General features: G+C 44.9%; 1 protein-coding gene across 1 annotated transcript; it reads right to left on the bottom strand.

The window, feature by feature from the left end:
- Positions 1-2,181: 2,181 nt before the first annotated feature.
- On the bottom strand, positions 2,182-2,619 carry LOC121269860 (late histone H2B.L4-like). The gene has a single exon (XM_041174898.1). The coding sequence runs from the start codon at positions 2,617-2,619 to the stop codon at positions 2,182-2,184; it is 438 nt and encodes a 145-aa protein (XP_041030832.1).
- Between the last annotated feature and the right edge of the window lie 16,156 nt (positions 2,620-18,775).

The following is an 18,775-nucleotide window of genomic DNA, read 5'->3' as shown; positions in this document are numbered from 1 at the left end:
CTGCTCCCAATGGAGAAGACAGCCCACTTCCGAGAACTGTCAGCCAATCAAATGGCTGCCAAGAGCATTGGCCACTGCTGGGGTTGCAGACTGTCCTTGAGACCGAGCAACATGGAGCCCGGACTTATAAACAAGTCTGGAGCCTCAACGGGGCCAGACTGGTAGGTCCCGGCAAGGAAGGGTTGGGGGCCTAGATTGACGGGGCGAAGACAAGGGGAAGCACAGGGAGGTTGAGTCATTACAGCGCATAAGGAGGTCATTCAGCCCATCCAATCCATGCTGGCTCTCTGCGGAACAATCCAACTTTCCCCACTCCATCCCAAATCCTGCACATTTATTCCCTTCAATTGTCAATCCAATTTCCTTTAGAAACCCTTGGTCGCCTCCGCTTCCACCACCCTCACGAGCAGCGAGTCCAGGTCATTACCACTCGCAGCATAAAAAAGCCCTTCCTCACATTTCCCACCCCCCCCCCCCCCCCCCCGGCCCCCCATCTCTTGCCCAAAACCTTGAATTTATGTCCCCGAGACCCTGTACCATCAGCTAATGGAAACAGCTTTTCTTCGTCAACTTTATCTACCTGTCATAATCGTACACACCTCTACCAAACTGATGAGTGGACACAGTTTACTACTGAGAGGAGGCAACTGCTCACTCCGCCTTCACCCTCTTTTACTCCTAACGAGAACTACTGCACATCCCGGCTTCTTTACAAACTAACCTCATAGCTAAAATTCCCCATCCTTGGAGCCATTCTGGTAATTCACATCTGCACCCACTCAAAGACTTGCACATCCTTCCTAAAGTATGGTCACCAGAACTGGATGCAATACTCTAATTGTGGCCTAATTAGAGCTTTATAAAAGTTCAGGGTGACTTTGCTGCTTTTGCACTCAATACCTCTATTTATGAAGCCCATGATCCTGTATGTTTAGCCAACTACTCTCTCAATATGTCCTGCCACTTCCAAGGATCTGTACATGTGGACCTCAAGGTCCCTCTGCCCCTGTGCACTATATTCAGGTTACTGAAATAGTAAACTGCACCACCTCACCAATTTCTATCGTGAGGGGAGGGGAGAGGGGGAGATGGAGGGAAATCGTTCCCCTCTGTGAGAGAGCATGAAAAATCTTTGACAGCTTATATTATTTGGTTTTACTTGTACCCTGGAGGAGTCCTGAGATATTGTAATGTGATCGCTCTGTCTGTTTATCTCTGCCCTGCATGGGTCTAATACTTATTAAAATCTTTCACAGATCCCAGCCAAACCCCATATGTGGAGTAAAGGAGCCTGGGATTGGACCACAGCCAACCAGTAAAATTTGTTGGGACTTTCTTTTGCTGATGCTATCAAGCAGTTAAAGTATTTATTGTTGCTTGAATTTTCACAATGATTGAGACATTTCCTCTACGTTCAGCATCCTTGACAATTACACTCCAATGTCTAGTTTTGGGTTTCCAATTTTTAACCCATAATCTCCACCCCTCCTTCTTCCTGAAGGTGCTGATTCATGCCAGAAGCCCAAGTAATCAATCATTGCACACGATCCAGGGTGGTGAAGTGCTATTGTTGTACTTTGCCATGAAGTACGTTCATCAAAGCCAAGTACGTTCATCAAGACGAGTAGACATCTCATCAATCAGAGGCTTCTGAATCTTTGAAATTCTCTACCGCAGAGGGTTTTGGATGCTCCATCGTTGAGTATGTTTAAGGCTGAAATAAACTGATTTTTGGTCACTCAGAGGATCATGGGTTATGGGGAACAGGCGAGAAAGCAGATTCAAGGCAGATCAGCTGTGATCAAACTGAATGGCAGAGCAGCCTCGAGGGACTGAAAGATCCACTCCTACTCCTATTTCTTGGTTTTCCTGCCATGATCAGTGATACTCAGGTCAAGCACAGGTTTCTGGTTGAGCTCTGCTGCCAGAACAAAGATTAGGACTGTGGCCAACTGAGGAACTAAACAATGTTTGACTTATGGGCAGGGGTTGGGGAGAGAGAGAGCAATGGTTTTCTTTGGGAGAGGGTATTGAGGGTTAAAGAGAGAGGGAGGCCTGAGGGGATGGGCTGCTGCGAAGAGCAATAAAAGCCCCAGTTGTGATCAAGGTGCCAAAATGGGTGACACTCCTGGAGCTCCAGTAGAGGGACTGTGTATTTTTATAATCCTTAGAATGAGCAGCCTAAGCAGAGTTGGTGTATTTGGTGACCGATTTTGTGCCTTTGGAGACAGCGTGTTTGTCCAGTTCCCACGGCAGCATGAGGCGGACGGCTCTCTGGATCTCGCTGGCCGAGATGGTGCGGCGCCCGTTGTAGCGAATGAGGTGCGAAGCCTCGGAGGCGATGTGCTCGAAAATGTCGACAACAAAGGAATCCATAACAATCATGGCCTTGGGCGAGATCCTGGTGGAAGGGTGGAGCTGGGTCAACGCCCTGTACACGTGAGCGGAATAGCTCTGCTTGCGAGATTTCCTCTGCCTCTTGGGTGGCTTCTTGGTGACTGTAGTCAGCGACGGCTCCCACGCCTTGCGGGACCCACCCCCCCTTAGCCACCTCGGCCATTCAGTCAGCGACGGCTCCCACGCCTTGCGGGACCCACCCCCCTTAGCCACCTCGGGCATTCAGTCAGCGACGGCTCCCACGCCTTGCGGGACCCACCCCCCTTAGCCACCTCGGCCATTCAGTCAGCAACGGCTCCCACGCCTTGCGGGACCCACCCCCCTTAGCCACCTCGGGCATTCTACTCGACTTAGACCAACGATGGTACGCCTTTAAGTGGGTGTGGCTATGTTTTCTGTAGGCAGCATTAGAGGGGAAATGATGCAATGTATCATGTGATGTAGACTCAGTTTATTCTGAGAAAGCTACCAACTCAGAGGTGTGTATGAGTTCTCTAACTGTGGAATACTCAACAAACATCTCAAATCCTTACTCAATGACCCCAGGTACTTTTGTGTTAACCAATCCCTTATGCGTGGTTGATGTTTCTCTACTAAGTAAGCACAGCAAGGAGTAAAACACAGCGGCTTGATAATCATAAATTCTCTTTGACTCCCGCCCAATCCAGGCAAGATTCACTCCTCAGCTGGTGAGCCGGAGTAGGAATTTGGGCCGGCAGGAAACCACGGGCACAGAGCCACAGGATTGGTCAGATAAGCGGTGGGGCTCTGGAGCGATGGCATCATCAGGTTGTGATCTGCCTATCCAGAGGGGAACCTGCAGCCTTCCTGGGGTGCCCCACTCACCTGCTCGAAAAAGATTAGATTGGCATCAGGGCATTGTGGGAAGGCGTGGGATTGGAGGGGGTAAATCGTGGCTCCTGATTTCAAATGCTGCCCTTGTCCCCTGCCTGTTTCCCACCAGACAAGGGAATATGGTTAAAATTGGAGAAGTGTTGTGTTTATTACCTCACAGGCTGAAGGAGTGAAAATGACAGATATTTCCAAATGCATCGTTCGAGACTGAGAGACCACAATCTGTTCTAAAGTTTCCAGGGATTTTCCTATTTTATTTCAGCATTCACAGTTTGTCTTTTTTTTGTTATCAGGGGAATTGTCATTTCTGGTTTTTGATGAATAGGCACATGATGTTCCATTTAGTGACTGTTAATGTCACATATGGAATAGCAAAGTCAGATTTGGAATGACAGGTGTGAAATGAATTCAGGGAGTACCAGGATCCCTAATGGTAGTGAGACCGCGCTTCAAGACTAATTGCATGGCACCGCTCAGAAAGAATATCAATAGGGGTCGCTACCAATCTACTGTTTGACCAAAAAAAACCAAATTTCAGTAAGATATCTGATCTATGAAAGAATGTAAAACTCAAAACCGACAACACAAGTCTGGGTTTTTTTGTGTACGTGTGACTTGGTTTTGTCTGTTTGTTGTCTTCCTGGACTCTGGGGGGGGGCAAATGTTTATCTCTCGAACCAACATCACTAATATGGAATCACTGATCGTTACTGCATCACTGTTTGTGGGATCTTGCTGTGCACAGATTGGATGTCAAGTTTCCCTACGTCACAAAAGGGACTGCACTCCAGAAGTATTTCATTGGCTATAAAACACCTTGAGACCCCTCTGATGCCATGGAAGGCACTATATAAATGCAAGTTCATTTCATGATGTTGCTGTTATTGTTTCCACAGATCATGATACCATTATTCCTGAGCCAGAATGAAGACAATTGGATAATTCGCCCGTCAGGCAACTGTACCATTGTAAGTGACCGGGATTGATTTTATGTACATAATTTATTTTCTGTAACTATCCTCCACTCACTGCGTCTTGCTGGAGAAATGACCTTGCTTTTATCGGGAGACATTGCTGCAGTTTCAGACATGAATTCCGTTTGCAGTAGTTCATGGTGGCTCTTTTTAAATAGACTCTGTGGACTGCTGTGTGCGCTGTTTAAGCAGACTGTGTTTGCTGTAAAATAGACAGCGTACTATGCATCTCCTCATAAGTCCAGTTCCGCCTCCGATCACTGGCTGCCACAGCGGTGCCAATGGACACTCTGCCTGTTGTTGGTGCTGCCATTTGTTGCTGTTGTTATTGTTACTGCCGGTAACAGTTTGCGCCTGAAATGAAAAGTGTTCCTTTCCCCATCGCCACATCCCTCACTTTGATAAGCAGAAAATAAGTGAATGCCCCAAAGGGACATTGCATTTGGCAAAGCGCCACGTTATCATTTGTACCGTGGATTAAAAATCACTTCATAAAAGCCAGGCTCAATTCAAAGCAAAACTCTACAGTGTTCTTGCAGCAGCACTATCACATAGCCTCCTCAGAATGCTGAGTGCTTTCTGCTCAGTAGTTGTTTATTTCCCCCAGACACCAGGGAAGCCATTAGTTCCCCAGCAGGCTAGAGCAAATGTAGCATGAATGATCGTTTGCATAATTTGAGTTCCTGCAGTCCTATAATGGTGCTTTGATGGATTACTTTGCTGGAGAGAGAAAACGGGGACGTCATATGTTCAAGGTGGTGACACAAAATGAGAATTGAAAGTGTAGCTGTGTGTAATTGCAGGCTCGTTTAATGTCTCTCTTGTCTCTATGGAGAGCGGTTACATGGTCCTCACTGAATTGAGAGGCTCTTTCACTGTCATTGTCTCACCTGGGGCATCTTAGAAACATGTCTGACAATAACACAGGGGTATCTGAGAAACGTTGATGATTTGGCTCCAAGTAAATGTACCTGAGAGAGGTGTTTGTGTGTGGCTATGTGTATTTGTGTCTGTGTGTCCTTTTGTGTGTGTGTGTGTCTGTGCATGTGTGTGTGTGTGTGTGTGTGTGTGTTTCTCCGTGTGTGTGTGTGTGTGTGTGTGTGTGTCTGTGCATGTGTGTGTGTGTGTGTGTGTGTTTCTCCATGTGTGAGTGAGTGTGTGCGTGTGTGTGTGAGTATGAGTATCTGTGTGTGTCTCTGAGAGTGTGTGTGTGTCTCTGTATGTGTGAATGTATGAGTATCTGTGAGTGTGTATCTCTGTGTGTGTGTGTGTATGTGTGTGTGTGTGTGTATCTGTGTGTATGTCTATGTGTGTGTGAGTGTGTCTCTGTGTGTGTGTGTGTGTGAATGTATGTGTATCTGTGTGTGTGTGTCTCTGTTTGTGTGAGTATGTATGTGTGTCTATGTGTGTGAGTGTGTGTATCTGTGTGTGTGTGTCTCTGTTTGTGTGTATGTATGTGTGTCTATGTGTGCGTGAGTTTTTGTGTATCTGTGTGTGTGTGTCTATGTGTGTGTGAGTGTGTGTGTCTATGTGTGTGAATATGTGTGTGTATCTGTGTGTGTGTGTGTGTCTCTGTGTGTGTGTGTCTGTGTGTGTCTGTGTGTGTGTGTGAGTATGTGTGTGTGTATCCGTGTGTGTGTCTATGTGTGTGTGAGTGTGTGTGTATCTGTGTGAGTGTGTCTATGTGTGTGAATGTGTGTGTATCTGTGTGTGTGTGTGTCTCTGTGTGTGTATTTGTATGTATTGGGATTGGAAGAAGGTAATAGATGCTGCAATGATATTAGACATGAAACAGAATTCTACAGAATTTGCTAATCTCTTGAACACATTCTTTTGAAAATTTAATGAATTATCTATTTTCTTTTTAATTTATAGGTCATGGCTGCCCATCAATATACGTACGGTTTGCATTTAATTTGCATTCGCTGGTCAACAGGCTTGAATGCCTGAAGAAAAGGCAGGCAATTAGTGATGTGTTTCCAAGGAAACAACTCTCTACTCTCCATAGTGTACGAACAAAAATTTCCACATTATAGGAATTGATTTGATTTCCGAATGTGAAACAGTAACTAGATCATTGTGCGACCAGCTCACTGCTTCATTGAAGTGAACAGATAGCCAGAGAAGCCACCTCAAAGGGCAGTAGGTCCGGGGACTAGTGTTGAAAAGGTTAGTTAACTACTTCATAATTCTTGAGATTGCGCTGAACATGTACACTGCTCTTTTTGTTAAATTTTGTCAGTAGGAGATGTTATAAAGGAGAGAGATCTAGTAGATCATGGGGAAAGAGATCAAAGTGATCTGTCAGTGGTTCGCAAGTATCTCTTCCATATGCAACAGAAAACATATTCCTCTGGATTTCCTGATGTATTCCTGTACAAACTGTACATTTAAAATGTATAGTAACATCTTCAAAATGCATACCTATAAGTACAACGGTGTTATAAAATATAATAATAACATGCATTTACATAGCAACTTTAGCATAGAAAAATGTCTCAAGGTAGTATACAGAGTTGTAATCAATAAAAAGAAGATGCCAAGCTAAGGAAAGCGCTATTAGGAGGGATGACCAAAAGCAGTTATCTAATTTCCTTTTGAAAGTTATTATAGAATCTACTTTCTCCATTCTTTAACACAATGTTTTCCACATCACCACAACTCGATGCATAAAACATTCCTTATCTCCCCCTCTGGCTCTTTTGTCAATTATCTTAAATCTGTGCCCCCCCTGGTTACAATCCCTCTAATATACAAGGATGAGAATCTTAAAATGGAAGGTACAGTGACCAGGTCAGTGAAGGAGGGATGATGGGCAAGAAGGATTTGATGTAGGCTAGGGCAAAAACAGCAAAGTGTTTGAATGGGTGGCGATTAGTTAGAGTGGCCAACTTGAGGAAAACATTGGAGTAATTGAGTCTGGAGGTGGTTATAGAACATAAGAAATAGAAGCAGGAGTAGGCTATTCAGCCCCTCGAGCCTGCTCTGCCATTCAATAAGATCGTGGCTGATCTGATTGTGGCCTCAACTCCACTTTCATTACCTGTTCCCCATAACCCTTGACTTTCCAATGATTCCAAATTCTGTCTACCTCAGCCTTGACTATGTTCAATAACTCAACCTCTTTGGGGTGGAGAACTCCAAAGAATCACAAGCCCCTTAGAGAAGAAATTTCTCATCATCTCTGTCTTAAATGGGCGACCCCTGATTCTGAAACTATATCCCCTAGTTTTAGATTCTCCCACAAAAGGAAGCATCCTCTCAACATCTACCCTCTAAAGCATTTTACGTTTCAGTAAGATCACCTCTCATTCTTCTAAACGCCAATGAATATAGGCAGTTTCAGTGACAGATGGGCTGAGGTTGGGACGGAGATGGCTCATGCTACAGACGTGGAAATAGGCAGTCAGACTAATTCCCCGAAGGAGAGAGTACCACCCACTGACCCACAGCTGCCACTTAATGGGATGTTAAACATTTAACACTGAAGAACACGCGAGCAACTTCACGAAGACAAATGCAGTCTTCACTGCAGAGTCTCCGTCATTTCAAACAGGGATCACTGCTCAAGAAAAGGGAGGAGGTAATCCAACAGCCATTGCCATTGTTGGTCATATAATGAGGACGCTGAAGCCAGTTGAAGCAAAAGGGGATCTCATCTCAACACTGAGAGGGATCATACTTTTGACCTGTGTGGTCATCAAATGTTTACTCATTACCCATTGGGTAAATCTCTGTTCTGTAGAAGTTTATGCTTTAGTTATTCCCAGGTTTGAGCTCTGGTAAAATATTTTGGGATTTTCCAGGCTTTAAGAGAGTCAGGCATAAACTTACAAATGTTTATCTTAAAAGATGTTTGTTAGCAATTATTCTCCAACTCAACTCAAGATCCTTCCAAAGAAATTCAATTGTCAAAGACTCCAAACCAATAAACTTCATCTTGAGCCAAAATATCTTGGATATGTTTTTAAGATGAATCAAAAGATTTGAGTGCCAATGGTGTGTGTATCCTAATTTGTTGCTAAGGAACTTTATCTGCTAATCTTGTCTCTCCACTGAGTACCCTCATTATAACCTATTCAGCAGATGTGGGCACTGCAGTCCCTACAGGGATTTCAAAAATCAGACGAGCTCTAACTCAAAAATCGCTTAACTCTTAACTTTCTAAGTCAAAACCAGTTTTGTTATCCCATTTCTCAAGCTAGGAACTGGCCTTACATATTGGCACTAATAAATAGTGTCACTTTAATCTTTTGAAGCTTGAAGCTTGTTACTGATCTTAAAGTTACAGACACCTACAGCAAGATAATGGCATTCAGAGCCAAGTGTGACACTGTTGGCCTAGAAGGGGTGGAAAAATGGGACAGTGCCTGCTTAAGCAGTGTCCCCACTCAAAGAGGACTCATTGGATGAAAATTCTGTCCTGCTTATCGAAGGATTGAATTTGAGAAGGATGTGGAGCTGGTGGGATGGTGTCATCCATCAGAGTTCCCATTCTTTCACCTCTTTCGTCCCAAGCAATCTACAAAAGTAGCTTGAATTTATATAACACCTATCATGGAGTAAAAATGTCTCAAGGTACTTCACAGGGGTAAAATCAATAAAATTTGACAGCGAGTCACAGAAGCAGATATTGGGACAGATGACCAAAAGGTTTGTCAGAGGCTGGTTTTAAGGAGAGAAGGTCTTGTAACACAGTGGGTAGAGTCCCTGACCCTGAGGCAGAAACTCTGGGCTCAAGCCCCACTCCAGAAGTTGCTGACCAAGGAGGATGTGTAGATGTGTTCACAATGCAGCCACACAGCTTTAGTATCAACTTGTAAATCCTTCCAACACACGCCAATGGCAGGCAGTAAGAGTGGGAGAGATTTGAGTGGGAGGGATGGAAAGGAAAATTGGAGCCTCTACCATCACTATTCATAGCTCTGGGACTATAAAACGTCTGTTGCCACAGCAACTCGGACTCCTTGGGGGAGGAGGGGCATTTGGCTGCATGGCTGGTGTGGATTAGGTGGGGGTCGATCCCCATTCCACAGTGGATCTTGTAGTGCTATGGACCGAACCTCTGAAGAAGAAGAAGAAGAAGAAGAAGAAGGTTTTACGGAATGTCTTAAAGGAGGTGAGGGAGGTGATGAATTCCAGAGCTTAGGTCATTTCTGGTGGAACGATTAAACTTGGGGACGTCCAGGAAACCAGAATTGAAGGAGCACCAGGGCACGTAGGGCTGGAGAAGACTTACAGGGATAAGGAGAGCTGAGCTTATTGTCGCATTTTAAAACAAGGTTGAGAATTTTAAAATTAAGTCTTTGCCAGACTGGGAAAAACAAAAATTGCTGGAAAAACTCAGCAGGTCTGACAGCATCTGTGCAGAGGGAGACAGAGTTAACATTTCGAGTCCGTATGACTCTTCATCAGAACCAATGAAGGAACCAATGAAGGTCAGAGAGCACAGGGACAATGAGTGAACGGGAGTTTGAATGACCTTGGACACAGGCAGCAGAGTGATGAGATGAGCTCATGTTTACAGAGGATGCAAAGTGGGAGGCTGGCCAGGAGAGAGAGTGTGGAAGTAACAAAGGCATGGATGAGAATTTCAGTAGAAGAATGAACTGAGGCAGAGCAGTGATGTTACCGAGGTGGGAATAGGCAGTCTTGATAATGGAGAGGAGATGGGATCAGGATCAAATCAATCCAAAAGGGACACTATGGTTGCAAACAGTCTGTTCATCCTCAGCCAGTGGCCACGCAGAGGGATAGAGTTCTGGAAGGTTCTTCTGCACAGTCAGCAGGACGCGATACGTTAGGCCTCTCGAGCAACAAACAGTTTCTTTATCTTGTGCTTCGCACTTTCATCAGGGATTTTGCATATAATTTGGGAAAGGTGCAGAAGCTGGCCTGCGTACAAAAAATTTGCATTAATTTGTAATGAGATGTTGTGAGCTGACTGCTAACGTGTTAGACAAAATGAAGCAGTAATCATATGCTGCAATGGAATGGAATTGGTGCCATTGCTTTGTGTACATATGGGCAATGACACAGGAGAAAATAAACACACTGAAATCTCTTGGGAAAGCATTGCATTGTAAGAGTAGCACAGAACCAAACTTCAACATCAGCAACTTGCATTTATATAGCACCAGTGATTCAGAAGTAGTGGGTTCAAGTCTCACTTCAGAGACCTTGCACAAAAGTCTAGGCTAACACTCCAGTGCAATACTGAGGGTATGCTTTTCTTTCACTCGCTCATGGGATGTGGGCATCACTGGCTAAGCCAGCATTTATTGCCTATCCCTAGCTGGCTTAGTTCACAGGGCATTTGAGAGTCAACCACATTGCTGTGGGTCTGAAGTCACATGTAGGCCAGACCACGTAAGGACAGCAGATTTCCTTCCCCAAAGGGGATTGGTGAACCAGATGGGTTTTTACAACAATTTCGTGGTCATCATTAGACTTTTAGTTCCAGATTTTTATTGAATTCAAGTTCCACCATGTGCAATGGTGGGATTTGACCCCGCGTCTCCAGAGCATTACCCTGGGTCTCTGAATTACTAGTATGGCAACAAATACCACAACACCATCACCTCCCCCATATCATCAGAGATATATCCTGTTTCGAATGTAAAATTAAATCAAGGTCCCAGCTGTCATCTCAGGTGGGTATAAAAGATCCCATGGTTCTATTTCAAAGGAAAGCAGAGGAGTTCTCCCCTTGTGTTTTGGGCAATGTTTATCTCTCAATTAAGATCACTATAAACAGGTTATCTGGTCATTGTTGCACTGCTGTTAGTGGGAGCTTGCTGTGCACAGATTGGCTGCCATGTTTACTGCTTCATTGGCTGCAAAGCACTTCAGGATATCTTGAAACTGGGAAAAATATAAACACAAGTCTGTCTTTTCTTTTCCTTTAACATAGTAAAACACCCCAAGTTGTTTAGAGTATTTGTGAAGACTTGCCTCAAAATGTCTCTTTTACAGCTTGGCTTGTGCCAAAACCTATTGGAGCTGGAGAAATACTTTGCTGTTACCAATGTTATGCAGATATTTTGCACACAGCAAGATCGCACAAACAGTAAGCAGATCAATGGTAATATTCTTCGTGATATTGGTTGAGGGAAGAATGTTGGTCAGGACATCAGGGGAACTCTTATGCATTTCAAGTTCATCTATCACCCGCAGGCCTACATTAGCTCCCAGTCTGGCAATGCCTCAACTTTAAAAATTTTCATCCTTGTGTTCAAACCCCTCCATGGCCTCACTCCATACAATATCCATAACCTTCTGAGATCTCAGCTCCAATTCTGACCTCTTGCACATCCATGATTTTCATCCTTCCACTGAAAGATGGCATCTTTGACAGTGCAGCACTCCCTCAGTAATCGCAGTGGGAGCGTCAGCCTGGATTTTGTACTCAAATCTCTGGAGCAGGTCGTGAACCCTCGAATGTCTGGCTGAGAGGTGGCGAGAGTTCTACTGACGGCTGAAACCTTGCAGTGTGTCCTGGTTAGCGTACACAGTTCGCCATGAGATGGACAGTGGGGGAGGGAGAACCAGTCAGGCTGTCGTCCCTCTGTGTGCCACACCATGTAGTAAATGAATGTGCATACGCTGTTGCAATGCAAAGCAAGTGGATCCACTTTATCTGCCTTTCCCCCACTGTCGGTGAGCTGGGAGTTGTGATAAGTCATGACCTCAGTAAAGGCATTTTGAGTGGAGGGATGGAGTACGGTTTAGAACTCAAATAGTAAACGAAATGTGACTGAGATAGTGAGGGGGTGTTGTGTGGATGATGCAAATGTACTTGACTGTTTTTCTTTGTGAAGTGGTTGGTGGCTGATATTTCCCTCATAGAATCAAAATAGAAATGAGGAGGTCGGTAATGGCAATTACAAAGCTTCAGTGTGTTTTTGCAAATTAATGGCAAATGACACCTGATCTCATTTGGTTATCATCTCTAGGTTACCTCTGAGTGGCACTGCACATCACTTGATCACTCTTGGCCATTTGTCATGCAGCTGGTTGCTTGCTCCTCATTTACTAATCCCAAACACAATTCCTTTTTTTGACTTAAAGCACCACTCAGTTGGCGAGTGATAATCTTACGTTGCTTGGTTTGCTATTTAGGGGTCACTTCAGCCCACCCCGCCTTTTCCATTCTGCTGGGTACTCTCAGGATAGGAATGCTTAGGATTCTCATTCCTAATTTGTTAACTAATGGCTTAATAATTAATAATTAATTAAGCCATAACAAGGGGTCAGAATCCTAAAATCTGAGGTGGGCCATTTAGGAGCAAAATCAGAAAGTAGTTTTGTCAAAGGTTAGCGGAAATCTATAACTCTTTCTCCTCCCTGGCCTCGCCCCTCCCTAACCTCCTTCCCGGGATCTCCACACTCCTCCACTCCTGGCCTCTTGCGTATCCATTGGCGATCGTGCCTTAGGTTGCCTAGGCCCTGAGCTCCGGAATTCCCTCCCTAAACATCTCTGCCTCTTCACCTCTTCTCCTTTAAGACATTGTTAAAACATACCTCTTTGACCAAGCTTTTTGTCACCTGTCCTAATGTCTCCTTATCTGGCTCAGTATCAAATTTTGTTTGATAATTGCTCCTTTGAAGCGTGTTGCAACAGTTTAGTAAGTTGAAGGCGCTATATAAATACAAGTTATTGTTGTTGGAGGACAATCATTGCAGCCCCTACAGTAGCTGTCCACCCATCCCTTCCTGTGGTGAGGAGCAGATTCCATCTTGGCAATGGTAGGGTTTACGTGATTGTTTTCCGTGTTGCTCGGCAGAGGGCTCAGGTTGAGTGTTTTTCCATGTACCTCTCCCTTTTCACCCCTTTCCCCCCTCCACTTTTCCTCTGCCCCTCTCTCGCCCCCTGCCCACTCCTCTCCCATTCCCAGCCTCACTCCCTGTGCTCCACCTCTCACCCCCTCCCAACCCTACCCCCTCTCACCCTCCCGCCCCATCCCCTCTCCCTCTCCCACCCCACCCCCAGCTCCCTCTCCATCAGCCTCTCACCCCCTTGAAACCACCCCCCCACCCCTCCCTCTCCCCACCTTCCCACTCTCATCCCCTCCTGCCCCTTCTCCCGCTCCCTCCTTCTCTCCCCCCCTCCCCTCCCCCACTCATTCCCCATCCTCCGCACTGGATGATTTCCGAACATCTGGAGTTGCTGCAGTCGCCAGCTCCTGCCCAGCGCAGCCAGCCAATCGGAGAATTCACAGCGCCAGATGTACCTAAGCAACTGCGAGCTAAATGGAGTTAATTATTCATGACGAGAGTGTTTGTTGTGTGTAGGGCTCCATCGGCGACGTTGATTAAAAGCTCAACAAGTTATTAAATATGCAGAAGCCAAGCGACTGCTGGAAGGGAAGTGATTTGTAAAATTGCCCAGAGTTCAACAAGATGGGACAGACCATAAGGGGGAGCTATAATTGAAAAGCTCACTTGCAGATTGCAAAATGATCTTAATTATTTAGAGGATCTTTGCTTAATTAACACTGTGTGATGACTCTAAACGACAGAACTGGAAAAAAAAAGAGCCAGAGTAAAGTTGTGTCACAAGTGATCTGCATGTTGAGAGGGCGACACAGCAGGCCAATTTGAATGAGCATTATAACACTGTAACAGCACTCCGCTGCTTTCAGTTAAGTAAAATTAGATTTTAAGATACAACCCAGCAACATGGCATTAGATCTTTAACGCAGGAACACTTCAACTGAGCTGGAAGGGGGACGAAGAGAGAAGCAGATGGCTTCAGGCGAGCAAAGTGATAGCTCGATGGCATTCACTTCATTCTAGGATGCAGGTGAAGACGTGACCCTGTTTCCTTTGTGCTTTCAGACAAAGGTTTTTTTCCTCCTGGAGCTCCGTCATGTGGAGGAAGACACTTTCGGCAGGTCCAGGAAAATTTGCTCCATTTGCGATGACTGACAGCGTCCAAAAACTCAACAGGATTAATCTTTGCTTTTCTGCCCAGAGGCATAGGCACATATGCAATGAGAAGGTTTGGAGAGATGATAGCCTCACGGTAATGTCACTGGGCTAGTAATCCAGAGGCCCAGGCTAATGTTTTGGGGGGGGGGGACACAGGTTCAAATCCCACCATGGCATCTGGTGGCAGTTGAATTCAATTAATAAAAAAAAATCTGCAATTGAAAGACCATTGGAACTGGAACTGTTGTAACTGAGCACCGGTGCAGACTTGATGGGCCAAAGGCCTCCGTCTGCACTGTAAAGTTACGGTGATACTGTTGTAAAAACCAACCTGGTTCACTGGTGTCCTTCAGGGAAGGAAATCTGCTGTCCTTAGTAGGCCTGGCCTACAGACCCACAGCAGTGTGGGTGACTCTTAGCTCCTCTCTGAAATGACCCAGCAAGCAACTCTGTTCCAGAGCAATTAGCAATGGGCAGCAAATGCTGGCCCTGCCATTGATGACCACATCCCATGAAAAATAAAAGATTATGGGGTTCCGGTGAGCAAGGCCACATTCAAGTCAGTGGTCGATAAATTTTTGGATACCAAGGGATTCAAGGGAGGGATGTGGGGGTGGGGGTGGGGGGAGGGGGGGCGGTTGTTGGTGGGGGTTTGGGGTAGAAATCAGGCATCAAAGTGTAGCTGAGGGAGTACATCAAGCATAAATTCATTGAAATGCAGAGCGGGCTCAAGGTGGCCTACTCCTACTACCTCTCATGTTCTTATAGGGTGTGTGTGTGAGAGAGAGAGGGAGAGAGTGTGTTTTTTAATTGATTTATGGGCTTGAATTTTCACTGAGTTGGAAGGGCTTCGTGCCTTAGCCAAAATGGCGCCGGAGTCTCGATTCCGGAAATCCCGCTCCTGAATCTGGCACCCATAATTTTCGCCGGGGTGGGGCAAATGGGGGCAGGACATATTTCACACATCCGCAGTTTACGGGAGCAGCAGCACAGCTAAAACTGCAGCTGTCTTGACTCAGAAGCAATTTTCATCACCCAGGTTTCTGAAACATGACTCATGGGCTTTACACGTTTGAGGAGAAGGTTTAAACCTATCAGAGCTCTTTGCAGAGCTCAGGTACCCTTTTGGAGAGAGTCAGGTGCATACGAACATACAAACATGTAAACTAAGACCAGGTTTAGGCCACTCAGCCCCTCGAGCCTGCTCGGCCATTCAATAAGATCATGGTTGATCTGAATGTAACCTCAACCCCACATTCCTGCCTACCCTCGATAACCTTTTACCCCCTTGTTAATCAAGAATCTACCTAGCTTTGCCTTAAAAATATTCAAAAATATCCTGCTTCCCACTGCCTTTTGAGGAAGAGAGTTCCAAAGACTCACAGCCCTCTGAGAGAAGAAGTTTCTCCTCATCTCTGTCTTAAATGGGGGACCCCTTATTTTTAAACAGTGACCCCAGTTCTAAATTCTCCCACAAGACGAAACATCTTCTACACATCCACCACATCAAGACCCCTCAGGATCTTATATGCTTCGATTAAGTCGCCTCTTACTCTTTTAAACTCCGGTGGATACAAGCCTAGCCTGTCCAGCCTTTCCTCATAAGACAACCTGGCCATTCCTGGTATTCGTGGAGTAAACCTTCTCTGAACTGCTTCTAACACATTTACATCTTTCCTTAAATAAGGAGACCAATACTGTGCACAGTACTCCAATACCCTTTTGGGATTGTCAAGAGTAGATGCTAATGCACAAAAAAAGTGGATAAGTTCTGTGGAACTGTCAAGCTGTCAAGTCATTTAAATCCCCTGCCCTTTAAATTTGGTTGGGGGGATGGTGGAAAGCAGCATGCTCAGTTGAAAAAAAATCAGTACTTATATTTGCAATAGATGTTTGTTGATATAAGCCTGAGGGTTATCATTATAGGATTAGTGCTATCTGACTTCTTACACAACCTAGCATTATCACAGTGTATGACTTGTAAGTTCACAAATTGATTGTCAGCTCCAAGCAGTTATAAAGGGGCTAGTTGTCTTTGATATGGGGTTATGAATACAAATACTTGATTTTATAAGGGCAAGTACTTAAAGGAAAGGTTTGGTTTTATGAGGGATTAAGTACTTGAAGAAAAAATGTTTTATAAGGGATTATGTACTTGAAGGTATTTAAGTGTATTGAATGAGTTTTTAGCAATGAGATTTTTTAATATAGTGAAGTCTTTAACAGATATTTAGAACTTTATTCCATCTCACCATGGCTCCTGATGTCTGCCCATGGTGAATACTGGGTGAGTTGGCATGGAGGGTGTAAGGGCAAAGGATGGTGGGTGGGGGAATCATGGCTTGGTATGAATTGGCATTAAGGATAGGAGCTATAAAGGGCTAAGGGGATGAGTGGGTGCCAGGGTTGGCACAATGTTGGCACTAAATTGGCATAGATGCTATGAAGGGCTATGAGGCCAAGTGAGAGCTCATGGATTGGCATGAGTTGGCACTAAGTTGGTATGAAGGGTATGAGGGACCATTGGGGGTAGATAGAGGGGCATGAGGTGGCATGAGGAGTGTGTATGGGAGGGGGTATGAGAGGTGAGGGCTGTAGGGCCTAAATGTTCTTATTATAACTGGGACCAAGTCCGAAAGCACTGAGGCAAGCTTTTTAACCAGCCCACCTTGGCTCTTGGCAGACCCTGTGGCTGCCTCTATAATGTTTCCAGTTAGCACCCTCCCAACCCCCGGAACAAAAATCCAACAGGTTGGGACAGTTTGTCCCAAGTCGGGGATCCGGAGTCAGGAGTGAAACTTTGGCCCATAAAATGATACAGTGCAGAGGAGACCATTCACTGTGCGAATGATACAGTGCATAAGATACAATGATATAGAGCATACAGTGATACAGAGGATGCAGTGATACAGAGGACACACTAATACAGTACAGAGACCATTCACTGTGTGAATGATACAGTTCAACAGGTGCAATGATACAGAGGATGCAGTGATACAGTTCAGAGGAGATCATTCAGGCTACTGTGTCTGCATCAGTTCATTGATGGACCTATCCGAGTAATCCTAATCCATTGTCTTTTCCCCATCGCTCTATACATTTTAGTATTTATCAAATTCAGCACACACATGTTTGATTCCTCTGATCAATGCACTGCATATGCCATTTGTGTTTCCACGTACATGCAAAAGCAGCAATAACTTGCATTTATATAACATCATTAACCTAGTAAAACATCCCACTGTGCTTCAGTGGAGAATTATCAGACAAAAATTGTCACTGAGCCACATAAAGAGATATTAGGACAGGTGGCCAATAGCTTAGTCAAAGTGATAGGTTTTAAGGAGTGTCTTAATGGAGGAGAGAGAGAGATGGAAAGGTTTAAGGAGGGAATTCCAGAAGACACGGCTGCCAATGAAACAAAACGATGAGAATTGGTATTGGAAGTTGATGTAGGTCAGCGAGCGTAGGGGTGGTGTGATTTGATAAGGAATCTGGGTTGAATGGCCTTAAATTGCTTTGGGAGAAAGTGGGAAATAACCGATTGTTTCAACTTCGACTACATTTAAATAAAAAGTCATTGGTGAGAACAGAAATGGTTATAAAAGCTGCATCTCTTGTTTGGACCTCTTCAGAATGGGGATAAGTGGAGTTCTTATCAGTATAATTAGCTATGTCAGTGAGGATCGTTAATTTTTTATGTAGCTCTGCATTACCAATCTCACTACTCTCCAGAGGGGTCACTTCATTTTTTTTCCCCAAATGCAGCAGTGACACTGAACAAGCACTTAACAAATCAATAGCAAAGCCTCATGTGGGCCAGCTGTGACCCAGAGGCTGTGATGGAGCCTTTGAATTCACCAAATCCCCAGAGATACAGTCCTGGTAAGTAAGAACAATCTTGAAATGTAAAAGACAGTCGAGTGGTTCACTTACATGGAACCTTATCGTGTCTCCGAGATATCTCAAAGCGTTTGATGTATAATGAATTACTTTGAAATGCAGTGGCTGTGCTGTAGCTGAGCAAAGCAGCCATGTTTCGTAGGACAACGTACAACCAAACCATAAATAAATGACCATTTAATCTGATTTTTGAGTGAGGGACCTTGGTCAGGACGTTGGGAGTATCCCCCAGATAGTCTCATGTCCCTAACATTCATCTCAACAGGCAAACCAGCCTTTGATTCACATTCCATTCCACCTCCAGCTGCATAGTGCTCCCTCAATGCTCAGATTATATCCTCAAGTCTTTCCAAACCCACCGCCCCTACCACCTGGAACACCAACAGCAGGCACATGGGAACACCATCACCTGCAAATTCCTCTCCAAGTTACACACTGTCCTGACAGAATATTCTCCACTTGCCTGAATGATTGCAGCTCCAGTAACACTCCGGAAACCCGACACCGCCCAGCGCAAAGGCAGTCCATTTGTTGATGTTGAAGTCAGTTAACTCAGAAATCAGGCTACACATACCCTTCACCAAATGAGGCTTGAGCTAAAAGGAGAAATGTTGTGTTAGTTTTTTAAGCAACAGATGCTGAATCCAAGGTGTCGAAATTGGATTTTTTTCCCCACAGTTCTAAAGTTTTTTTTCAGTCAAACCAAAGAGATG

This window comes from Carcharodon carcharias, chromosome 26, assembly GCF_017639515.1.
Source record: "Carcharodon carcharias isolate sCarCar2 chromosome 26, sCarCar2.pri, whole genome shotgun sequence".
Taxonomy (NCBI): domain Eukaryota; kingdom Metazoa; phylum Chordata; class Chondrichthyes; order Lamniformes; family Lamnidae; genus Carcharodon; species Carcharodon carcharias.
This window is presented reverse-complemented; position numbering and strand designations above follow the sequence as displayed.

Excerpts from the sequence above, each read along its gene's own strand:
- LOC121269860 (XM_041174898.1), bottom strand. The coding sequence starts at position 2,619 with ATGCCCGAGGTGGCTAAGGGGGGTGGGTCCCGCAAGGCGTGGGAGCCG.